The sequence below is a fragment of the Mauremys mutica genome, chromosome 6 (genome assembly GCF_020497125.1).
Source record: "Mauremys mutica isolate MM-2020 ecotype Southern chromosome 6, ASM2049712v1, whole genome shotgun sequence".
Classification (NCBI taxonomy): Eukaryota; Metazoa; Chordata; order Testudines; family Geoemydidae; genus Mauremys; species Mauremys mutica.
In genome coordinates, this window is record NC_059077.1 from 11,848,903 (window position 1) to 11,874,237 (window position 25,335).

The 25,335-nt window shown below is 49.2% G+C and overlaps 1 protein-coding gene across 4 annotated transcripts in view; it reads left to right on the top strand.

Annotated features, from left to right (window-relative positions):
* LOC123373371 (urea transporter 2-like) overlaps nt 1-15,210 on the top strand; it is a 40,554-nt gene extending 25,344 nt beyond the window's left edge. For all 4 annotated transcript variants that reach the window (XM_045022385.1, XM_045022383.1, XM_045022386.1 and 1 more), the window contains 6 exons: nt 319-447; nt 2,945-3,137; nt 10,971-11,118; nt 11,986-12,120; nt 13,608-13,657; nt 14,570-15,210. In XM_045022385.1, coding sequence (XP_044878320.1) covers nt 319-447; nt 2,945-3,137; nt 10,971-11,118; nt 11,986-12,120; nt 13,608-13,657; nt 14,570-15,190 — 1,276 coding nt within the window. In that variant the 3' untranslated portion in view covers nt 15,191-15,210. The remainder of the gene's footprint in view (nt 1-318; nt 448-2,944; nt 3,138-10,970; nt 11,119-11,985; nt 12,121-13,607; nt 13,658-14,569) is intronic.
* The last annotated feature ends 10,125 nt before the right edge of the window (nt 15,211-25,335 follow it).

Here is a 25,335-nt window from a genome sequence, read left to right on the forward strand (position 1 = left end):
TACAAACGGAGAACAGAAGCCCAGGGAAGTTAAATGACTTGCCTCTGGTCACCAAGAAGCCTGTATCATAGGTGGGACTTGAATCCAGATCTCTCAAGGATCAGTTTAGTACCTTAACCACAAGACCAAGGAACTGGGAGCCAGGTCTTTTAGGTCCTGATTCTTCTCTTACACTGGTATAATTCCACTGATAGACAGCACGCCTGGAAATTACATTCCAGCACAGGAAGCATTGATTCACCGCAAGTGAAGGGACAGAGTTAAGTGATGATGCATTTCAACAACAAAACCTTCAAGTCAATTGTCTTTCTCCCACAGATCATCCATAGCAGCGGGACTGCATGGCTATAATGGGGTCCTGGTGGGACTGCTCATAGCAGTATTCTCTGACAAGGGAGACTTCTATTGGTGGCTTCTACTGCCTGTTGCTGCGGTATCCATGACATGGTAAGTCGCACACTTTTAGGCTTCTGTGAAAGCCTAAACACTTCTGTGTTGTAGAATTTAAGGGCAGAATGGACCACCAGATCATCTAGACTGACCTCCTGCATATCATAGACCACCAACACCCACCCACTAAACCCAACAACTGAAATGAGACCCAAATATTACAGCCACCACAGACTAGGCTCCTACATGCCACAGGCAAAGAATAAGAGGGACTGAGGTGCACCAGTGCTTAGATTCTCATTCCTTCTGTTCCTGAGACATTGGTTGTCATATGTTGTCTTGCATAGATTTTTAAACTAATGAAATCATGCTACTACTACTACTCCTGGGGGAATTCTGGGCCACTGTGCACATGCAGAATTTATGTCCCCCACACATTTCTTTGCTTCTCTGCAGAAAAATGACTTTCTGACAGGGAAGCAAAGGGAAGCCACAAGAGCGGGCATGCGCCCCTCCCCAGCAGTGCAGGCAAGTCGTTTCAGCCACCTAGAACAGCTGGTAGAGAAGTAAATCACTGCAGCAGTGCAGGGGTGGAGACGCCCTGGTTGGTGGCTCCTACCCTGTGCCAGGCATGACTCCTCTTCCCCTGCAAGGAGCGGCTAGGGCTGGGTCAGAACCACCCCCAGAAACCAACTCAGGCGGCAGGATGCTGCACGAATGCACACACACGTGCTTCCTGCCCAAATCGCTCCTCAACCATGACTCTCCTCGCATCCAGAACCCTCACTACCAGCCGCCCACCCCACCAAGCCTCACCTCCTGCATTCAGAGCCTCCCTGCACCCAGATCCCCCACCAAGCCCCACCTCCCCAGCCGGACTCCCCTGATCCCCGCCCTTCCTGCATCTGGACCCCCACCCCTGCACCCAGACCATGCCCCACTGACCTCCCTGCACTCAAACACCTATCTTGGTGAGCCCCACCCCACCTGCACCTGGACAACCCGGACCCTCACCCCACTAAGCCCCAACCAGCTGCATCCGGACCCCCACCCTACCAAGTCTGACTCCCTCCCTAAGTCCCCCACACCCAGAACCCCTCTGCTGAGCCCCAACCACCTTCACCTGACTCCCTCTGCAGGGTCTCATTGTCTCCCAATGAGCCTCTGTGCATCCAGATCCGTCCCCTGCACCTAGACCCACCCACTGAGCTGCCCACACCCAGATTTCCCTACCTAGAACCCACTCACCCTACAGCTGTATCCCCCGAACTAAACCCTTCCATACTTGGATCCTGCCAGGCTGAGCCTCCCCAGCCACACCTGGTGCACCTGGTGTGAAGGAGCAGGTGGGTCGGGTGCAGCATCACCACCAAGTCCAGGGTCAGGGCCGGGGGCTGCAGGGTGATCTCCCACCTCTGTGCAGCCAGTGGCCTCTGTTTCCCACGGCCATGTGGGAGCCACCACATTTATTTATTGAAAAAAAATTGCAACATTTTAAAATATTGTGAGCAGAATTTTGGGGGAGGGATGCAGAATTCCCTCTGGAGGATACCACACATGCATTGGCTTCTAAAGCAGTGATTTTTTTAGTATTATTTACCTTTATACATTTTAGATTAGTCCTTTCTAAAATGCATTCCCAGTTTACATGTAAATTCCATGTTTAACTGAAATTAATTCAATGTCCTAAATGTTAGCCACATGTCAGTTGCCCCCTGTAATATGAACAGCAACCTTCTTTTCACCATTTCCCTGCCCTTGTAAACCACAAGATTTTCATTTTTTCTTTTACTTGTATAAATGGGTATTGTAAAAATGTTATAAAAATTTACCAGCCCAGGCACAGAACCTACTCACCTGCCCTTAACCATGATAATTGATGATCATGGAAACAACTAATGATATTTTACTGGCCTATCAAACAACGATGTGCCCAGGCAGATTGGCAATCGGTCTTTTGAACTCAGGACATTTTGCTGGAAAGGGCTGAAACGCATAGATTCTCATCTGCCTGAAGCTCAGGTGGTGAATTATAACCAGTTTTGTTGCTGTAACTCAAATGGTCATAGGCTTTGTCTATTGTTTTAATTATCCAGGGTCCCAACCCATAAACCGGGATAGACTCCAAGCTTTTTCCCAGGGGCTTCATTCTGGTCTGATCTGGGCCCCTCTCTAGCACTAATAAATTAAGGGCCAGATCCTCAGCTGGTGTAAATCAGCTTCGTTGAAGTCAATGAAGCTTCACCAGTTCACACCAACTGAAGATCTGTCCCTAAATATGTTTAGGGTAATGAAAGCAGGGAGGAAATCTGTGTATTGCTGATTGCAATGCACAAGTATGGACGTGGGACTTGCAAGATAACCTAAAATAAATCTGATTGTATCAGAAGGACCTCTGGAACTCAAACAGTTCCTAACGAAAACCAAAAGGCAGGAAGAGTATGCATTTCCCATATTATTTGTCAGGATAATGGATAGTTTTTGCCTGGCCAAGCGATCTGAGGAATTAATCTTCACAAGCTTCTAATGAGATCATTTTGTTTTTCTCTTTAAGCCCAGTTTTCTCCAGTGCTTTAGGCTCAATCTTCAGTAAGTGGGATCTTCCTGTTTTCACCCTGCCTTTCAACGCAGCAGTGACATTATACTCTGCGGCCACTGGACACTACAACCTTTTCTTCCCTACAGTCCTTATCAAGCCTGCAACAGCAGTGCCCAATATCACCTGGTCCACCATTGATGTGCCAAAGGTAAGAGTCACTAAACGTTCCACGCCTGTTACACAGTAAGCCAATAAAGAGCCATGTCCTTTTATTTTATATGACAAAGACAGAGCCCCACAGTATAATTCTGTATTTCCATGGTAACAAGTAACCGATATGTAATACTTTACTATGGTAACTGTGACTTCAATTTTAGAGTTTCTAAGTATCTTAAGCACACAACTGGACCTAAATACATGTTATAATCCACAGTGAATCTCTCTGGATTCTAATAATCCATTACCATGGAGACACTGGGCATGGCTCCATAGTTCTGTTCCAATTTTCATGTAATGCCGGGATTACACCTTTGTATCACATATGATTAATATAGTCTATTAAGTTTTTTAAAAATCACCTTCCTGTTAAGAAATTGGCACAGACACTATCACAAGGGGATGATTAGAAACTCATGTTCAGGCAGACATGCAGATTTTTTTATAGCCAATATTTATGCTGGAGCTACACCAAAACAATCTTTTCTACTCTAGTGGCCATCCTACTAATAACCAACCAGGGCTATTTCCAAAGTTGTGCTGCCATCATTATTTAATGCCAATGTATAAAAAAAGCTTGTAGAAATGGGTATTTCCATTTTAAACTTGTTAAGACAGATAGGAAAAGGAAATCAACCTTTGCCAAGTGGAGAACAAACAAAAAAACAACCCAATGATGACAGATGTTATTTATAAGCGTCTTACAAGAATTTAAAATATATAGAGAGCAATAAAACAAAGTACAACTCCACAGGGCACATCATCAAACGAGAGCCACAGAACCAAGCCAAAACTGAAAATTACCACATATACTTGTTCATAAGCCAAATATTTTTGGTAAAAAAATGCCGCAACAAAGAGCGGGGGTTGGTTTATAAACAGGTCTACACCAAAAATTTATGATTTTAAACTCTATGGAATCATTGACTATCTAATACATTGTTGTTTTGTTTACCTGGAGGGTCTGCAGGCATGGAGCCCCTCAGCTCCCTGTGGCCGCAGTTCACCGTTCCCAGCCAATGGGAGCTGCGGGAAGTTCCCATTGGCTAGGAACAGCAAACCGCAGCCACTGGGAGCTGAGGGGCACCGTGCCTGTGAACACCTCAGGTAAACAAAATGTCCAGGCCGCTAGCGGCTTACCCTAATAGGCCAGGAGCTAAAGTTTGCCAACCCCTGAAATATAGGGTCGGCTTATGAAAGGATCGTAAAGGTTTCGCTATTTTTACCTAACCATCTTTGGGGGTCGGCTTATAAACGAACGGGCTAATGAACAAGTATATGCGATACTCTATATGTGGCCAGTGACCTCCCCAACACTGCGTTCCTTGCACACCTCAAATGCCTATTGATTCCAAAGAGAGTTTGGGGTGCAAAGGAAAGAACAGATTCTCTGCTGAGGGACGTGAGTAAAGCTCCTTTGAAGTGAATAGAAGGAGGCCAATTTATGACAGCAAAGAATTTGGCCTGGGTCTTTACTTGGAAAATACCTTCATTAGAGACCACATAAACCCGGCTTCAGTGGAGATTTATTAATATTAAAGGAAAGAATTAGAAACATCTTCTTATCTTCACAAATGACTTGAAAGGTGAAAGAGAAGATCATCTAGAAATGCCAGCTGGCTACCCAAAACTGTAAGAATTATCTGCTGACAGGCTTCAAAGTAGCAGTCGTGTTAGTCTGTATCCGCAAAAAGAACAGGAGGACTTGTGGCACCTTAGAGACTAACAAATTGATTTCAGCATAAGCTTTCATGGGCTACAGCTCACTTCTTCGGATGCATAGAATGGAACACACAGACAGGAGATATTTATACATACAGAGAACATGAAAAGGTGGACGTATGCATACCAACAGGAAGAGTCTACTCAATTGAGATGAGCTATCATCAGCAGGAGGAAAAAAACTTTTGAAGTGATAATTGAGATGACCCATAAAAGGTATGAGGAGAACTTTACACTAATCTATTTCCCTATGTTATGACCCAACCATATGCCAGTCTCTGTTTAAACCTAAGTTAATTGTATCTAATTTGCCCAGAAGCCACCTACTACAGGACAGGCCCAACAAAGAAAATAACAGAATGTCATTAACCATCACCTACAGCCCCCAACTAAAACCTCTCCAATGCATCATCAAAGATCTACAACCTATCCTTAAAGATGATCTCTCACTCTCACAGATCTTGGGAGACAGGCCAGTCCTCGCTTACAGACAGCCTCCCAACCTGAAGCAAATACTCGCCAGCAACCACACACCATACAACATAAACACTAACCCAGGAACCTATCCCTGCAACAAAGCCCGATGCCAGCTTTGTCCACATATCTATTCAAGTGACACCATCATAGGACCTAATCACATCAGCCACACCATCAGGGGCTCGTTCACCTGCACATCTACCAACGTGATATATGCCATCATGTGCCAGCAATGCCCCTCTGCCATGTACATTGGCCAAACCGGACAGTCTCTACGCAAAAGAATAAATGGACACAAATCTGACATCAGGAATCATAACATTCAAAAACCAGTGGGAAAACACTTCAACCTCTCTAACCACTCAGTGACAGACTTGAAGGTGGCAATTTTGCAACAAAAAAACTTCAAAAACAGACTCCAAAGAGAGACTGCTGAACTCGAATTAATATGCAAATTAGATACAATTAACTTAGGTTTAAACAGAGACTGGGAATGGTTGGGTCATTACACTAATTGAATCTATTTCCCTATGTTAAGTTCTCCTCACACCTTCTATGGGTCATCTCAATTATCACTTCAAAAAAAAATTTTCTCCTGCTGATGATAGCTCATCTCAATTGATTAGACTTTTCCTGTTGGGATGTGTGCTTCCACCTTTTCATGTTCTCTGTATGTATAAATATCTCCTGTCTGTGTGTTCCATTCTATGCATCCGAAGAAGTGAGCTGTAGCCCACGAAAGCTTATGCTGAAATAAATTTGTTAGTCTCTAAGGTGCCACAAGTATTCCTGTTCTATATCTGCTGACAGAAAGAGCCATTTCCATGGAACTGATGCTCATTAAAATGAGGCCTTTTGGGGAGGTGGGGGAGGCCAAAGCATCAGATTTCAGTTTATTCTGTTATCGATATCTGAACACATCAGTCGTGGAAAAAAATGTTAGGTTGGAGACTTTGCCTTGCAATATCTAAGTCCGCAGACTAAAGCAAAATAAAGTGAAAGCTGTCAGTGCTTTTGAACAGGTGACTACCAAAGCTCACTGTCCATGTGGCTCGTTTCTGGATTACTGATTAACACATCCCTTGGTTAGGTTTGCACAGAGCGAAAAACCCTGCAGGACAATAAGAGGCACATGCGTAAGTGACAGAGTCACGATCAGGCATGTCAGCCCCCTGGCACGGCCTGAATAGAATTCCCAAAATAACTGCATTGTCCCAAAGTGAAAGGAGGCTGATAAGTATGAAATCACAGAGCCTGAATTTGACAGGAGGTCTGAAGGAGCTTTGGCCTATTTACACTAGGATAATTTCTCTCCCGTGCAGAAGAAACAAAAGGCCAAAGAGAATGTTGAGGTGCTGACCTAGAATGCAGAAATTCCAGGGCAAGGGAGGGACTAACAACAAACAGCCTTCTTCAACTCCAGGGACCATGGGCCTGATCTGACGCTCATTGTGGTCAATGGAAAGACTCCTATGGACTATAATGGGAAATAGATCAGGTCCTATGCTATCAGATGAAATTTAAAATCCCCAAGAGATCCAGGTGATGGCAGCCATGGAACATAGACTGGTAGTAAGCACTGGGAAAGCCTGAGATCTGGCTTTGAAATACTCCACTGTTTAAGTTTCAGCTTTGCTGCCAGGATTTCACTGTGACTAAACTCTCCCATAAACTTTCATATGGAATTTTTTTTTGGCGGGGGTGGTGCTTTCTGGTGCTTTTTCTATAACAACACAGCATGCACTGAAGCAGTTGCATTAAGACTGAGAGCAGCAGTTCCAATGAGAGACTTAAGGAGCTCAATCTGTTTAGCTGATCAAAAAAGAAAATCAAGAGATGGCTTGATCGTGGTGTATAAGTCACTTCATGGGAAGAAAATACCAGACTGTAAAGGACTCTTTAACCTAGTGGAAAAAGGCATAATAGGAATCAATGGCTAGAAGTTAAACCCAGACAAACTCCACTTAAAAATAAGGCATAAATTCTTAGCAATGAGGTTGATTAATTACTGGAACAAACTACTAAGGAAAGTGGTGGATTCTCCGTATCTTGATGTCTTCACATCAAGACTGGAGGCCTTTAGTCAAACACAAGTGATTGTGCTCAATTCAGCAGTAACTGGATGAAATTCTATGGTCTGTGATAAAGAGGAGAGCAGACTAGATGATATAATGATCCCTTCCAGTCTTAAAATCTATGTCTCTGTGAAGATCTGCTGCATAAAGGAGGACCCAGCACAGATAAAGTCAAAATCCTATCCTCTGTGCATCATGGTTAAAAATTACATGGCTCATTACAGGGGTTAAAGGAAGTGGATGGGGCAGAAGTGTGGCCATTCACTATGGAAAATCCCTGTAGAATTTAATAGATACATTTTCTACAGATGTTTTCTATTGAATTCTATAGGATGATCCAAAACTATATCCAGGCTATAGAATTTTGTAGGCTGATTAAAAAATAAACTATTAACAGGTTGTTAGAGTGACAAGGTGGGTGAGGTGATGTCTTTTATTGGACCAACTTCTGTTGGTGAAAGAGACAAGCTTTCCAGCCACACACGGCTGCTTCTTCCTCCCCCACCGCATCTCTCTAATATCCTGGGACCGACCTGGCTACAGCTCCACTGCATAGAAACAGGTTGGCATTTTTATTAAATTTGATAAGTATTTGGAGGGCTTGTTATTGAATCCCATTAGCTTCATCCCTGTTAAATTGTACAGAACCTTTCCATTATTGGAGGTACAAGTCCAGTGCAGATTCATGGGGCCACAAAATGAGTGGGGGGGGGATGAATATGGGCTCTATCTGCTACTCCACTCCATAAGCACTACTAATGCTTTCCTCTTGGATGCATAAGGCCCTAACAGTGAGGATTTCCTCCTCCTAATCCCTGTATCATTACTATGGGAAATCCCCATGCATTTGGGTTTTGTTTGTATGCTCAGAAAAATGAAATAACAAACTCTTTAACAAGCTGAGACACAAAATGGGTGAGATAATATCGTTGGACCAGTTTCTGTTTGGTGAAACAGATATGCTTTCAAGCACCACAGGGTTCTTTCTCAGACCTGGGAAAGGTAATTAGCAGACATGTTTACACTGCAATTAACCGCCTTCAGCTGCACCCAGTCGGCCGATTCGGGCTGCGGGGCTGTTTAATTCCTGTGTAGACATTTGGGCTCTGAGAGCCTCCCGATTTGCGGGGTCCCAGAGCGCAGACTCCAGCCCAAGTCTGAATGTCTACACGGTATACAGCCCCAGGGGCGGCTCCAGACCCCAGCACACCAAGCGCGTGCCTGGGGTGGCAAGCCACGGGGGGGCGCTCTGCCCATCGCCGGGAGGGCGGCACGCAGGCCGCCTTCGGCGGCACGCCTGCGGAGAGTCCTCTGGTCCCGCGGCTCCAGCGGACCTCCCGCAGGCGTGCCTGTGGAGGGTCCGCTGGTCCCGCAGTTTCGGTGGAGGTGCCTGCGGGAGGTCCGCCGGAGCCGCGGGACCGGCGACCGGCAGAGCGCCCCCCGCGGCGTGCTGCCGTGCTTGGGGCGGCGAAATGTCTAGAGCCGCCCCTGTACAGCCCCATAGCCCAAGCACCCCTAGTCCAAGTCATCAGATCTGGGCCAGCCACAGGCACTTACCGTATTTATCGGCGTATAACACGCACTTTTTTCCCCTGAAAATAGGGGGCAAATGATGTGTGCGTGTTATACGCCGATATAACCTTAACAGGGCCGGCTCTAGGATTTCTGCCCCAGGCAGAAAAGAAAAGCGCCGCCCCCCCCCCAGCGGCGCGGAGCGGCGCCCTAGCCCCTGCCCCACTCCCGAGCAGCGCGGCCCTAGCCCCCCCCCCAGCGGCCCGAGCCCCCGCCCTCTCCCCCCCCCCCAGCGGCGGGGCCTGAGCCCCGAGCCCCGGCCTGCGCGAGCCCCCACCTCCCGAGCGGCGCGGCCCGGCCCTAGCCCCCTCCCGAGCGGCCCGGCCCGAGCTGCCTTAGCCCCCGCGCCCCTCCAGAGCGGCCCGAGACCCCGTCCTCCCTCCCTCCCCCGAGCGGCCCTGGCCCTAGCCCCCGCCCCCCTCCCGAGCGGCCCCGGCCAGAGCCGCCTTAGCCCCCGCCCCCCTCCCGAGCGGCCCGAGACCCCCGCCCCCGTCCCCCCCCCCCCCGAGCGGCCCTAACCCGCGGAGCACCGCCCTAGCCCCCGCCCCCCTCCCGAGCGGCGCGGCCCGGCCCGGCCCGAGCCCCCGAGCGGCCTTTTTTACTGTCCTTTTACATTATTTACCTTATAAGTGGTAATAATATTAATAAAACAAGTTCTGAGCTACCCTTATTTTGCTTCAAAGTCCTTTATTTGAAATTTAAGTTTTTTTCCTGAAATTTCCCCCTTAAAATGAAGGTGCGTGTTATACGCCTGTGCGTGTTATACGCCGATAAATACGGTAACTGCAGTGCAGACAAACCCCAAGTGTCACAGCGAAATACAAGGTGGACCTGATTGTTAAGCATAAGAAGTTAACACGTGTTGCAAGAAAATATTCAAAATGAAGTGGGCATTAACACCTCAGAAGTAGGTGCAATAAAATATATTACCTCACCCATCTTGTCTCTTATATTCTGGGACCAACATGGGTACAACAACACTGCAAACAATATACCGGGCAACAAAATGGGCAACAAAATGGCAAATGAAATTTAATGTGGATAAATGTAAAGTAATGCACATTGGAAAAAATAACCCCAACTATACATACAATATGATGGGGGCTAATTTAGCTACAACAAATCAGGAAAAAGATCTTGGAGTCATCGTGGACAGTTCTCTGAAGACGTCCACGCAGTGTGCAGAGGCGGTCAAAAAAGCAAACAGGGTGTTAGGAATCATTAAAAAGGGGATAGAGAATAAGACTGAGAATATATTATTGCCCTTATATAAATCCATGGTACGCCCACATCTCGAATACTGCGTACAGATGTGGTCTCCTCACCTCAGAAAAGATATTCTAGCACTAGAAAAGGTTCAGAAAAGGGCAACTAAAATGATTAGGGGTTTGGAGAGGGTCCCATATGAGGAAAGATTAAAGAGGCTAGAACTCTTCAGCTTGGAAAAGAGGAGACTAAGGGGGGATATGATAGAGGTATATAAAATCATGAGTGATGTTGAGAAAGTGGATAAGGAAAAGTTATTTACTTATTCCCATAATACAAGAACTAGGGGTCACCAAATGAAATTAATAGGCAGCAGGTTTAAAACAAATAAAAGGAAGTTCTTCTTCACGTAGCGCACAGTCAACTTGTGGAACTCCTTACCTGAGGAGGTTGTGAAGGCTAGGACTATAACATTGTTTAAAAGGGAACTGGATAAATTCATGGTGGCTAAGTCCATAAATGGCTATTAGCCAGGATGGGTAAAGAATGGTGTCCCTAGCCTCTGTTCGGCAGAGGATGGAGATGGATGGCAGGAGAGAGATCACTTGGTCATTGCCTGTTAGGTTCACTCCCTCTGGGGCACCTGGCATTGGCCACTGTCGGTAGACAGATACTGGGCTAGATGGACCTTTGGTCTGACCCGGTACGGCCGTTCTTATGTTCTTATGTTCTTATGTACCGTATACTAACCTCTCCTTTAAAAATGTCTGTAGCTGTTACTATCCATTCCAGTCGGCGTCGGCCAGGTGTATGGCTGTGATAACCCCTGGACTGGTGGCATCTTCCTGGTTGCTTTAGTCATCTCTTCTCCTCTCATTTGCTTGCATGCTGCAATTGGATCAGCAGTGGGGATGCTGGCAGGTATTACAGATTTCTCTCTTACAGATGTCATACACGATCACTTAGAATGAAAAGAATTAAAGCCAGTGGAAACATTTGCAATCTATAAATGGTTTTCCTGATGGAAAAATGGCTTTTTTGATAAAAATGAAAACTTTTTCAAAAAGCACTTTGGTTGAAGTTTTGAGTTTGTGATGAAAAATTTCATGATTTCAAAAAACCCCATTTTGTTGCAGTGAGGGGGGGAAAGCTACTTTCACTTTTTCACTTCTCCTCTCCCCTTTATCAATGGACAAACAGGTAAAAAAAACAAGCGAGAGAGAGAGAGAGCACCAATGATATTTACACACCAGAATGAAACACAATTTTTCAAATGTCTTTGATTTTAAATTTTGTTTAGAAATTTTTCATTGAAAACATGAAATATATTTTGTGGTAAAGTTCAAATAAAACAAAAAAAAATCAAGACATGTACCGACCTTTTTGACCAGCTCCACAAAGAAGAAGAGATTTCTGTGGTTCTGAAATGTAGGGCTGGGAAAGCATTTAGGCCCAGATTCATAAAGGTACCTAGATGGGTAACTTCCCCTGGGTGTTAGGTGCCTAAATACCTCACAATCCAAATCTGCCTTCATTCATCAACTTCCACTGAGTTCCTAGAGGCAGGGATTCTGTCCTCAGTCACCCCAAGGAAGTCCAGAGTAACTCCACTGGCTTTGGTGGAGGAACTCTGAATTTACACCAGCGGGAGTGAAATCAGAGCTTGGCCCAATGGGAGTGATACCCCTGAGCACAGAACTGAACTCTTTACAAGTCTGATTCATTCCAGTTCTTAACTTATTTTATCCCCTAAGCCCAGCAGTGACATTTTTCTGACTTCCTTTACAGCACTGAGCCTAGCAGCACCTTTTAGCAATATCTATGCTGGCTTATGGGGCTACAACAGTTGCCTGGCATGCATCGCTATCGGGGGCATGTTCTATGCTCTGACATGGCAGACCCACCTGCTAGCAATTGCCTGTGGTATGTACCTGATGGGTGTCTATTGCTGGGGTGACTCCTTATGAAAACAAAAATACAGGAGGCTTTTGTACTAGAGAGGAGTGAAGCCACAAAGTTCACAGCTAGGTCTGCAGATGAACTTAGGCAAGGCTGAAGATTATCCATCAAAGATGTTGATTAGGGGCCATCCCTCTAATTTATGCTGTCAAAACAAAAATAATACCTTTGCCTTCAGCCATGCCAAAGGAAGAGCTGTTTATCTAATGACTGTGACTTATCAATAGATGTTCTGATGTATAAAATGTATCTATTCAATGCTCTTCAACATGTCATGCTGGTATAGCTGAAACTAGGGATGAACCCAAACTATTTCCCCAGATATGGACATGCCTAAACTCTGGAGACAATCAGCACCAGACTGATCCATCTCTACCTGAAACTACATTACACAACTTCCTATCCCTATTTAAATGGAGAGTGGAATTGTGAGTTAGCACAGAGTTCTTTCAGAAATGCCTTTATAAAGCAATTCCAGGTCAGGTTTCAGTATATCTGCATCATGTAGATCTCAGAATGGACCCTTTGCTCATTCAATAAATGAGATTTGATTTCTTCACTGGCTCCCATTATAGTCTGGCTGTGTCCTTAAGACAGAAGAGATACAGGGGGAAACAGTGCTTTCCATCTCATACCAGCCTTCGAGGTGCATCCTGCAGACACGTTTCCAGTGATTCTCTTTCCATAGTCACACTCTGAGACTTGTAAACTTTAAGGGCAGAAGGAGCCGTCGTGATCATTAGTCTGAGCTCCTGCTCACCTCATGAACCTCCCCCGTCCACTCCTGTAATAGGCCTATAACCTCTGGCTATGTTACTAAAATCCTGAAATCTCAATTGAAAGACTTCAAGTTACAGAGAAGCCACTACTTATGGGAACTCAAACCAGCAAGTGACCCACCCTATGGAGAAGGTGAAAAAAACCCAGTCTCTCTGACCTGGGGGAAAATTCCTTCCCGATCCCAAACATAGCAGTCAGTTGAGACCCTGCGACAAGGGCATTAATTAACATGTTAAATAAGATTGGTGGCAAGTCTGATCCCTGAGGAACTCCGCTAGTAACCTCCCTCCAGCCTGATAGTTCATGACCCATTGTCGTCTCCCATTTAACCAGTTCCTTACCCACCTTTCAATTCTCTTATTAATCCCCCTCTTCTCCAATGTAAGAAATAATACCCCATGTGGGACTGCTTTCCTGAAATCCAGGTAGATTAGATCTTTCCATTGTTTCATTTCTATTGCTAGGCACGACCTACTGTGCCTGTTGCATGGTTCACTCTCTGTGAAAAGGAGCGTTCAGAATGAGACTAAACCTTATGCTCTCATGAATCACAGGAGGAGGCGACTGTAAAGTGTAGTGGCAGGGCTTGCCCAAGAGCGCTGTCCTTACTCATGTCTTCAGTGCTGTGAGTAATCATATTTACCAGGAATTGTCTGTCTGTCTTTTCACAGCATTCTTTTGTGCCTATCTGGGAGCAACTGTAGCCAATATGTTTTCCGTGGTAAGTTTTTAATAGCTCGGGGCCAACTAATAGGAAAGTGAGATCTGTTTCTGAAGACAGATTTAAATCCTTAATATTTAGTTTCCTAATCTCCAGTGTGGGGTAAACAGGTTCTATATACAGAGCCATCCCATCCCATTGAGCAGGCATCCCGGAATCCCGCCAGAGCGGGAACAGGTTTTGCCACCTGGGACAGTTGCACTGCTCATTAAAATATATTATAAATAACTTAGAACTTTTCATCTTCAAAGTGCAGGCGCTACATGAACTAATCATCCCTCAAGGTAGGGCTCATTCGCCATATTTTACAGCTGAAGTCACTAAGGCCCCGCTCATCAAAGGTATGTAGGCACCTAACTCCCACAATGAGAGTTAGGCACCTGAATGCCTTTGAGGATATAGGACTAAGTGACTTGCCCAAGTAGACCACCTTAAGGACCTAGCCAGAGATTGACCCAGATGGTGCTCCATTTGCAAGGAAGCCAGGTCCCTTTGGGATTTGTCATGATGACAACAACAACTTGCCCATAAGGTGTTGGTGCAAGAACCAGGGCAGAGTTAATTTCCTGGCTTTTACTCCTGCATTCAGCACTATAGCCTGCTGGCCACATTCTGCCCTGCTTCACACTTGACCTCACTGGAGTTGCATAGGTGTGACAGAGGGAAGGATTTCGTCATACACCATTCTTGGTGCAGCCCGTGCTCATCAGGTCCCATAATGTTGTTATCATCCCACAAGCAAATGGCTATGCTTTGGTAAAGAGGAAAAAGGCAGCTACCCACTTGGGAAACAAGACTCCGCTGAGAAAGCTCATCGCAGACCTCCTAGCTTTGAATTATGTTTAAGGCTGGAGGATTAAGTTAAGAAGGGTCACAGAATGATTAAAATGATGAATTTTCTCTTCTTTTCAGTTCGGATTACCATCGCTTACCTGGCCTTTCTGCTTGTCTGCACTCACCTTTTTGTTACTAACCACAAACATCTCCGCCATCTACAAGTTACCTGTCGCCAAAGTCACTTACCCAGAAGCCAACCGAGTGTATTACCTCACAATGAAGAAGCAGTACCGGGTTTACGATGGCGCCAGTGGTGCCATGGCACCGGGCCCAGACTCAGAAGGGGCCCCGGCCAGCCCGATCCCCCAGCCAGCTGAGCCAGCCAGGAAAGCTGTCTCTGCCCCTGCTCCGGCCCCACCCCACCTCTTCCCACCCCTGATCCGCACCAGCCCTGCCCCCACTCCATCCCCTCCCCTGAGCTATGCATCCCGGGGGACTGCAGCAGGGGTCGGGCACACCCTGCACTCAGCGGCTGGTAGGAAGTGGAGTGACCCAGCCCCAGCCCACTCCACTCCGCCAGCTCCCAGCCATGCCGCCGGTGAGTGCTGGGTGGCAGTTACCCCCTACCCCACAAATCCCAAGGCTGGGAGTCAGGGGATCAGAGCGGAGCGGGTGGGGGCCGGGTTACTCCACTTTCCTCCACCCCGTGAGCGCGGGGTCGGGCCCACCCTGCAATCACCGGGTGGCAGGAAGTAGAGCGACCCAGCCCCAACCCGCTCCGCTCCGCTGGCTCGTGCTGGGTGGCGGTTTACCCCCTGCCCCCCAAGCCTGGGGAGGAGATGGAGCGGTGGGGAAGGGGCATGGGATGGGGAAGAGAAGGGGATGGGGGAAGCGGGAGCAGGGGGGAAGCAGGGGCAGGAGGGAAGGAAGGGGGTGGGGTGGGGAGGAGATGGAGCAGCGGCGAAGGGGCATGGGATGGGGAAGAGAAGGGGATAGGGGAAGTGGGGGCAGGGGGAAGGGAGGAGATGGTGTGGTGGCAGGGGCGGCTCTAGGATTTCCGCTGCCCCAAGCAGGGCAGGACGCCGTGGGGGGCGCTCTGGCGGTCGCCGGTCCCACGGCTGCGGTGGACCTCCCACAGACGTGCCTGCGGATGCTCCACCGGAGCCGCGGGAACAGCGGACCCTCCGCAGGCACGTCTGCGGGAGGTCCACCGCAGCCGCCCTCCCGCAGGACGCCGCCCCAAGCGTGCGCTTGGCGCGCTGGGGTCTGGAGCTGGCCCTGCGTGGTGGGGAAGGGGCATGGGATGGGGAAGAGAAGGGGATGGGGGAAGCTGGAGCAGGGGGAAGGAGGCAGTGGGGAAGGAAGTGGGCGGGATGGGGAGGAGATGGAGCAGTGGGGAAGGGGGTGGGATGGGGAGGAGAAGGGGATGGGGGAAGCTGGTGCAGGGGGAAGGAGGCAGTGGGGAAGGAAGAGGGTGGGATGGGGAGGAGATGGAGCGGTGGCGAAGGGGGTGGGATGGGGAAGAGAAGCAGGCAAGGGAAGCGGGGGCAGGGGGAAGGAGGCAGTGGGGAAGGAAGTGGGCGGGATGGGGAGGAGATGGAGCAGTGGGGAAGGGGCATGGGATGGGGAGGAGAAGGGGATGGGGGAAGCTGGAGCAGGAGGAAGGAGGTGGTGGGGAAGGAAGAGGGTGGGATGTGGAGGAGAAGGGGCATGGGATGGGGAAGAGAAGCAGGCAAGGGAAGCGGGGGCAGGGGGAAGGAGGCAGTGGGGAAGGAAGTGGGCGGGATGGGGAGGAGATGGAGCAGTGGGGAAGGGGCATGGGATGGGGAGGAAAAGGGGATGGGGGAAGTGGGGGCAGGGGGAAGGAAGTGGGCGGGATGGGGAGGAGATGGAGCAGTGGGGAAGGGCGTGGGATGGGGAGGAGATGGAGCAGTGGGGAAGGGGGTGGGATGGGGAGGAGAAGGGGATGGGGGAAGCTGGAGCAGGAGGAAGGAGGTGGTGGGGAAGGAAGAGGGTGGGATGAGGAGGAGATGGAGCGGTGGGGAAGGGGCATGGGATGGGGAGGAGAAGAGGATGGGGGAAGTGGGGGAAGGAGGCAGTGGGGAAGGAAGAGGGTGGGATGGGGAGGAGATGGAGCAGTGGGGAAGGGGGTGGGATGGGGAGGAGAAGGGGATGGGGGAAGCTGGAGCAGGAGGAAGGAGGTGGTGGGGAAGGAAGAGGGTGGGATGGGGAGGAGATGGAGCGGTGGGGAAGGGGCATGGGATGGGGAGGAGAAGGGGATGGGGGAAGTGGGGGAAGGAGGCGGTGGGGAAGGAAGTGGGTGGGATGGGGAGGAGAAGGGGATGGGGGAAGTGGGGGCAGGGGGAAGGAAGAGGGTGGGATGGGGAGGAGATGGAGCGGTGGGGAAGGGGGTGGGATGGGGAGGAGAAGGGGATGGGGGAAGTGGGGGCAGGAGGAAGGAGGTGGTGGGGAAGGAAGTGGGCGGGATGAGGAGGAGATGGAGCAGTGGGGAAGGGGGTGGGATGGGGAGGAGAAGGGGATGGGGGAAGCTGGAGCAGGAGAAGGAGGCAGTGGGGAAGGAAGTGGCAGGGATGAGGAGGAGATGGAGCAGTGGGGAAGGGGCATGGGATGGGGAGGAGAAGGGGATGGGGGAAGCTGGAGCAGGAGAAGGAGGCAGTGTGGAAGGAAGTGGCCGGGATGGGGAGGAGATGGAGCGGTGGGGAAGGGGGTGGGATGGGGAGGAGAAGGGGATGGAGGTGGGATGGGGAGGAGAAGGGGATGGGGGAAGTGGGGGTAGGGGGAAGGAGGCAGTGGGGAAGGAAGAGGGTGGGATGAGGAGGAGATGGAGCGGTGGGGAAGGGGGTGGGATGGGGAGGAGAAGGGGATGGGGGAAGCTGGAGCAGGGGAAGGAGGCAGTGGGGAAGGAAGTGGGCGGGATGGGGAGGAGATGGAGCGGTGGGGAAGGGGCATGGGATGGGGAGGAGAAGGGGATGGGGGAAGTGGGGGCAGGAGGAAGGAGGTGGTGGGGAAGGAAGAGGGTGGGATGAGGAGGAGATGGAGCGGTGGGGAAGGGGCATGGGATGGGGAGGAGAAGGGGATGGGGGAAGCTGGAGCAGGGGAAGGAGGCGGTGGGGAAGGAAGTGGGCGGGATGAGGAGGAGATGGAGCAGTGGGGAAGGGGGTGGGATGGGGAGGAGAAGGGGATGGGGGAAGCTGGAGCAGGGGAAGGAGGCGGTGGGGAAGGAAGTGGGCGGGATGAGGAGGAGATGGAGCAGTGGGGAAGGGGGTGGGATGGGGAGGAGAAGGGGATGGGGGAAGCTGGAGCAGGGGAAGGAGGCAGTGGGGAAGGAAATGGGCGGGATGAGGAGGAGATGGAGCGGTGGGGAAGGGGCATGGGATGGGGAAGAGAAGGGGATGGGGCAAGCGAGGGTTGAGGGGGAAGCTGGAGCCCAGCATGCAGATCCCCTGGGCAGCAGCTGGGGCTCCCCTGTTAAGCAGGCCCATCGAACCCTCACCCTGACAAGCCCCACCTCCCCTGCATCTGTAGCACCCCAATGAGCCCCCCCCAAGACACCCTCCCCACTGACCCACTGAGTCCCAACCACCCGCACCCCCACCCAAGTGAGCCGCACCTCCCCTGACCTTCCCGCTGAGCCCCAAACCCCTTCACCTGGATCCCCTGCAGAGTCCCACTGCCCCTGCTCCTGGAACCCTCAATGAGCTTCTGTGCATCCAGATCTCCCACTGAGCCGCCCGCACCCAGACTGCCCCGCAGAGAACTCTCCTTCCCTCACCTGGATCCCCCCCCACTAAGTCTCTCTGCACTTGGATCCTGCTCACCCACACCTGGTGGGTTTTTATGAGGAGCTTCTCCCAGGTGTGAGGGGGCCACATGGGAGAGAGCACAAACGTATTTGAAAATGTAGCAAGTGGGCAAAGAAGGCTGATACCTTGGGCCGACTGGCGGCAAGACTCAGCATCTTGAAAGGGAATGAAAGAGGTGAGGTAGGGTGGGGTTAAGCTGTGAAGGGCCTTGAAAGTGAACGCAAGTAAAAGTCAAGAGCCAAAAGAGAAATAGTCACGGTGACCAGGCAGTATTTTCCTGCAAATTTTGTATTGATTTTTCAAACTGGAATATTTAAATATGAACAATGCTTCAAAAATCACTTGAGACATAATGCCGTTTGCCATGTTTTACTTGCTGAAGCTCTGCACAGCATTGTGTGGTGTAAATAAAAAATTGCACATCTAGGTTTCAGGGTTTCATATATGCATTTTCCTTCTCTGTTTAGTCGCAGCATTTTTTCCAAAGGTGCACATTGTTTAAGGGATTGTAAAGATAGCAAATAGACTAAAAAGAGCTTGGAGAAGTAAGTTTTATGTGAAGACAAGCAACAGAAAACTCAGCGGCTTTCCAGATTTTTAGGAGATTGTAGCCAATGCCTGATGCAATATTTAGGGTTTGATTTTACAACGCAGACTCTATTTGTGCTCGTGCAAATTTACATCTGCAATGAATTGCATCTAAATTACAACGGTGCCACACAAATCAATGATTAGCTGCCCAAGTTCTAGTGTTCGCACCTGCAGCTGTGAACACAGTTAGCTGACGGCACAGTTTTGTGCCTGAAGACCGGGAGGCTGAGATGAGGTCCTTAATATCAGGGCATAAGAGTCCACTCCAATTATCTTTGAAGTCAACAGGTCCCTTCAATGGGTATTGGATTGGGTCATATTTTGTCCTGAGGATGTGTATGTTTATATTTCTCTGTATATCTATATTCCTATGGAAAATGTTAGCTATCACTGTTTGAACTGAAATCTACCTTGTCAAGGCAATCTGCGCCAGAGAAGGTAAAAACCACAGAGGAAAGGCGAAGACCGGATTTCACTGATATTGCAAAATCTAGAGAGTTATATGGAGCATACATTTTAAAGGCCTGATCCTCAGCTGGTGGAAATCAGCCTCGTTACATTGACTTTGATGGAGTTATTTCAGTTTATACCAGCTGAGAATCAGGGTTATTACAGCAATACTGAAGCAAGTCAATAGGGAAAAAAAAGAAACGAAGTGTGTTGTCTTAAGTCATTCATAAGATCCTATATGTTGCTTATAGTGAATTGTGCCTTAGATGATATATATAAAATACAGAACTGGCATTTGTCTCACTATGACAAAACAGTCTACTCCACACTGTATATATTAGACAGACTTTAATTTCAGACAAGTTATCACAGAAATGTTATCCAGGAATCCCTGCCATTCACTGTTGTATCTACACATACCTATTTTGTCACTAAAAAGAACAGGAGTACTTGTGGCATCTTAGAGACTAACAAATTGATTTCAGCATAAGCTTTCGTGGGCTACAGCTCACTTCTTCGGATGCATAGAATGGAACACACAGACAGGAGATATTTATACATACAGAGAACATGAAAAGGTGGAAGTACGCATACCAACAGGCAGAGTCTAATCAATTGAGATGAGCTATCATCAGCAGGAGGAAAAAAAACTTTTGAAGTGATAATCGAGATGACCCATAGAAGGTGTGAGGAGAACTTAACATAGGGAAATAGATTCAATTAGTGTAATGTCCCAACCATTCCCAGTCTCTGTTTAAACCTAAGTTAATTGTATCTAATTTGCATATTAATTCGAGTTCAGCAGTCTCTCTTTGGAGTCTGTTTTTGACGTTTTTTTGTTGCAAAATTGCCACCTTCAAGTCTGTCACTGAGTGGTTAGAGAGGTTGAAGTGTTCTCCCACTGGTTTTTTAATGTTATGATTCCTGATGTCAGATTTGTGTCCATTTATTCTTTTGCATAGAGACTGTCTGGTTTGGCCAATGTACATGGCAGATGGGCATTGCTGGCACATGATGGCATATATCACATTGGTGGATGTGCAGGTGAACGAGCCCCTGATGGTGTGGCTGATGTGATTAGGTCCTATGATGGTGGACAGGATAGGTTCCTGGGTTAGTGTTTATGTTGTATGGTGTGTCTGTGTGTTCCGTTCTATGCATCCGAAGAAGTGAGCTGTAACCCACGAAAGCTTATGCTGAAATAAATTTGTTAGTCTCTAAGGTGCCACAAGTACTCCTGTTCTTTTTGCGGATACAGACTAACACGGCTGCTACTCTGAAACCTATTTTGTCACTGTTTCCCAGGATAACAAACAGCTCCATCCTTACTTACAGAAGTAACTTACCTTATTATTGAAGCTACGTTGTTACATTTCTCTGTGTCATTTATACCAAATAAACTATACTTGGAGTTCACAAATTGTGCGAGTTTTCAAGCTGCCTTTTGCATTCTCATTTTTTGACACTGAAATATGAGCAATTCTGGAATTGTGAGAAATGTCTCCAGGGACATTGGGAGCTGTTCACACTGAGAGTTTTCTGTTCTACTCCTTCTTACACAGCCCCCATAGCTGTCAATATCACATCACAAAACCCCCCAGCTGCATTAAAAAGTGGCATTTGAATAAAATTAGAATGTTTTGCATCAAGTTCTGCTTGATGACAAAAGTATTCCCATCTCCTCTCAAAAAACACGGATGCCAATTAATTAATTGTGTGTCCCCTAATTCAGTCTCACATGTTCCCCCCTGGCTCTTGTCCTACATCAGTTTAATTCTGCTGTCAGATCAGCTACCTCTGAGACCTCACCCTGCTCCCAGCCCCACATAAATGATCTCTGCATCCCATCCTAGACAATAGCCCCACATCAATGAGATTTGTGACTCCCCCAAACCAGTATCTGCTTCTGTCACCCACCACATCACCGCTCCTGCTGTCAGTTGGCGGTTCTTCAACAAACATCCAACCTCCTTCAGAAGAAGGGGGACACTTCTTCCCACGCCCCCAGTCTTAAGAGGCAGGTGAAGGCACTGACAGTCATTGAGCGTGAGTGGACACGGGGCCAGCAAGGAACACAGCTGAGTCTGAGAATACAGAGATTAGTGTTTTGGTAGCACTCCAGCCCTTTGCATGCATGTAAGAGGAAATAGCCTGCTCTGCCTGCTGAGGCAGGAATCTACCCCTGGGGAAGTACTGTAAGTGCAGGAACCACCCAGGCTGGTTAAGTGGTTCCTAAATCCCACACCTCGCGCCTGGGAACTCCACTGACAGCGATGCTCTGTACCTCGGGGCACCCAACACCCCCATGTTCATCCTTGTAAAATGATTGTGTGGTATCCAATGTAAAGTTTGTCATGTTGGGTGTCTTCAGAAGGCTCATGGTGCACTGAGGATGGTTTTTATAGTGATGTTATAGGTTATAATGTCATGTATATAGTTATGAGGATGAAAATGTATCCTCATGGCTTAAAGCAAGCCCAGGCAAAACTTCTCCAAGAACAGGGGAGGGATAGCTCAGTAGCTTGAGCATGGGCCTGCTAAACCCAAGGTTGTGAGTTCAATCATTGAGGGGGCCACTTCGGTGTCTGGGGCAAAAATCAGTACTTGGTCCTGCTAGTGAAGGTAGGGGGCTAGACTCAATGACCTTTCAAGGTCCCTTCCAGTTCTAGGAGATAGGTATATCTCCAATTATTATTAACAGAGGGGCAGTTCATACCTTGTCAGGGCATGGATGGGACAAACCCAGCCCAGCCTCCCAGGAACAAAGGATGCTGGCCTAGGCAACAACAAAAGGATCTGTTAGACTCTCAGGTGAATCACCCCCCTTCCTTTGGTCAGTTTGGGACTAGGATGAGGTAATGCTCACCTGATGCTGAAGGGGGGCAAAGCCAAGAGGGAAGAAAGGACATGATAAAAGGGAGAGACATTTGACAGGCTCTTCCACCTACATCTACAGACACCACCACCAAGCGACTAAAGCGCTGATCGAAGGGGAGAGCCAGGCTGAAGGGCCACCAGCCAGCCTGTGGTGAGAAGCATCTAAGTTTGTAAGGGCCCTGAAAGTGTTAAGCTCAGCTTAGAATGTGTTTTGCTTTTATTTCATTTGACCAAATCTGATTTGTTATGTTTTGACTTATAATCACTTAAAATCTATCTTTTGTAGTTAATAAATATGTTTGTTTATTCTACCTGAAGCAGTGTGTTTGGTTTGAAGCATGTCAGAGACTCCCCTTGAGATAACAAGCCTGGTACATATCAATTTCTCTGTTAAATTGATGAACTCATATAAGCTTGCAGCATCCAGCGGGCATAACTGGACACTGCCAGATGGAGGTTCCTAGGATCGTGTCTGGGACCAGAGATATTGGCTAATGTCATTTGGTTGCACAGTCCAAGAAGAAACTTACATGCCAGAGGCTGTGGGGAGTGGAGGTTTTCACAGCAGAGCAGGGTAAGGCTGGCTCCCAGAGTCAAGGATTGGAGTCACCTAACACATCACAGTCCAGATAACACCAGAGGGGAACGTCACAACCTGAATTTCAAGAAGCAGGTGAAGGCACTGGGTGTTATTGAGTGTGAGTGGCACAGAGCCAGCAAGGAACACAGCAGGCTCTGAGAATACAGAGATTAGTGTTTTGGTAGCACGCCAGCCCTTTGCATGCATGTAAGAGGAAATAGCCTGCTCTGCCTGCTGAGGCAGGAATCTACCCCTTGGGAAGTACCATAAGCCCAGAAACAATCCAGGCTGGTTAAGTGGGTCCTATGCCCCATGCCTGAGAACTCCACTTGCCTCTGACTTGGCCTGAACCCCATTGGGACCCATCCACAGCCCTTGGGGTCAGTGGCACTGGAACATTTTTAGTAGCGGGGGTGCTAAAAGCCAGCCCCCTTACCCCTGTCCCTCCCCCACCCACAGGCTGGGAGCAGGGCTATGCCTCGGGGAGGGAGGGACTCAGACAGGGGAAAGGGGGCCAAGGCCACAGCTGGGGACGGGCATGGGGCCAGGAGCGGAGCCCCAGGCAGGCTCCGGCAGCCAGGACCCCACGTGCGGGGCCAAGAGCAGAGGCCCAGCTGTGGAGCCGGGCGCAGGGCCCCGGGCACAGGGCCAGCAGCCGGGAAGCTGGGCCTGCAGCCCAGGCCCCAGGAGCAGAGACCCGGGCACAGGGCCGGGAGTGGGGCGGGCCGTGGGAGCAAAGACCTGGGAGGGGAGGTGGAGCCGGTAGCCAGGACCCGAGCCCCACATAAAATGAGGGGCGGGGGAGCAGAGTGCGGGCGGAGGACCAGGAGCAGGGCATAGGCACAGGAAACACCCCCAGGTTTTATGTGCGGAGCCAGTGGCTGGGGAGCGGGGCACAGGGCCAGTGGCCCTGCATAAAACCTAGGGGTGCTGCAGCACCCCCTGCAGCCCTATTTCCCGTGCCTATGCTTAGGGAGGCAGGAATAAGCCCCCGAAACAAAGGCTGCCAGAACAGTTTCATCAGAACAGAGCAGGCAACGAGGTTTGTTAACACCACTGGCCATCATATACAGCCCCTAGCTAAAACCTCTCCAGCACATCATTAACGATCTATAACCTATCCTGGAAAATGATCCCTCACTCTCACAGACCTTGGGAGACAGGCCAGTCCTCGCTTACAGACAGCCCCCCAACCTGAAGCAAATACTCACCAGCAACTACACACCACACCACAGAAACACTCACCAGGAACCAATCCCTGTAACAAACCTCGTTGCCTACTCTGTCCCCATATCTACTCTAGCGACACCATCAGAGGACCCAACCACATCAGCCACACCATCAGGGGCTCGTTCACCTGCACATCCACCAATGTGATATATGCCATCATGTGCCAGCAATGCCCCTCTGCCATGTACATCGGCCAAACCGGACAGTCTCTACGCAAAAGAAGAAATGGACACAAATCGGACATCAGGGATGGTAATATACAGAAGCCAGTAGGCCGGGGGTGGGCCACATTGGGGTTGCAAAACTGTATGGAGGGCCGCGTAGGGAAGGCTGTGCCTCCCCAAACAGCCCCCTCCCACTTCCCGCCCCCTGACTGCCCCCCTCAGAACCTCCAACCCATCCAACCCCCCCCGCTCCTTGTCCCCTGACCGCCCCCTACCGGGACCTCCGCCCCCCGGGACCCCACCCCATATCCAACCCCCCTGTTCCCAGTCACCTGACCCCTATCCACACCCCCATCCCCATCAGGCCCCGCAGGACCCCATGCCTATCCAACCCCACCCACTTATAATGGTGATGGTCGCATTAACACCACCCTATACCGAAAACCTACCGACCGCTATGCCTACCTTCATGCCTCCAGCTTCCATCCCGGGCACACCACAAAATCCATTGTCTACAGCCAAGCACTGAGGTACAACCGTATCTGCTCTAACCCCGCAGACAGAGACCAACACCTAGAAAATCTCCACCAAGCATTCTCAAGACTACAGTACCCACACGAGGAAATAAGGAAACAGATCAGCAGAGCCAGATGTGTACCCAGAAGCCTCCTACTGCAAGACAAACCCAAGAAAGAAACCAACAGGACTCCACTGGCCATCACATACAGTCCCCAGCTAAAACCCCTCCAATGCATCATCAGGGATCTACAACCCATCCTGGACAATGATCCCACACTTTCACAGGCCTTGGGTGGCAGGCCAGTCCTCGCCCACAGACAACCTGCCAACCTGAAGCATATTCTCACCAGCAACTGCACACCGCACCATAGTAACTCTAGCTCAGGAACCAATCCATGCAACAAACCTCGATGCCAACTCTGCCCACATATCTACACCAGCAACACCATCACAGGACCTAACCAGATCAGCCACACCATCACCGGTCCATTCACCTGCAAGTCCACCAATGTAATATACGCCATCATATGCCAGCAATGCCCCTCTGCTATGTACATCGGCCAAACTGGACAGTCTCTAAGGAAAAGGATAAATGGACACAAATCAGACATTAGGAATGGCAATATACAAAAACCTGTAGGAGAACACTTCAACCTCCCTGGCCAC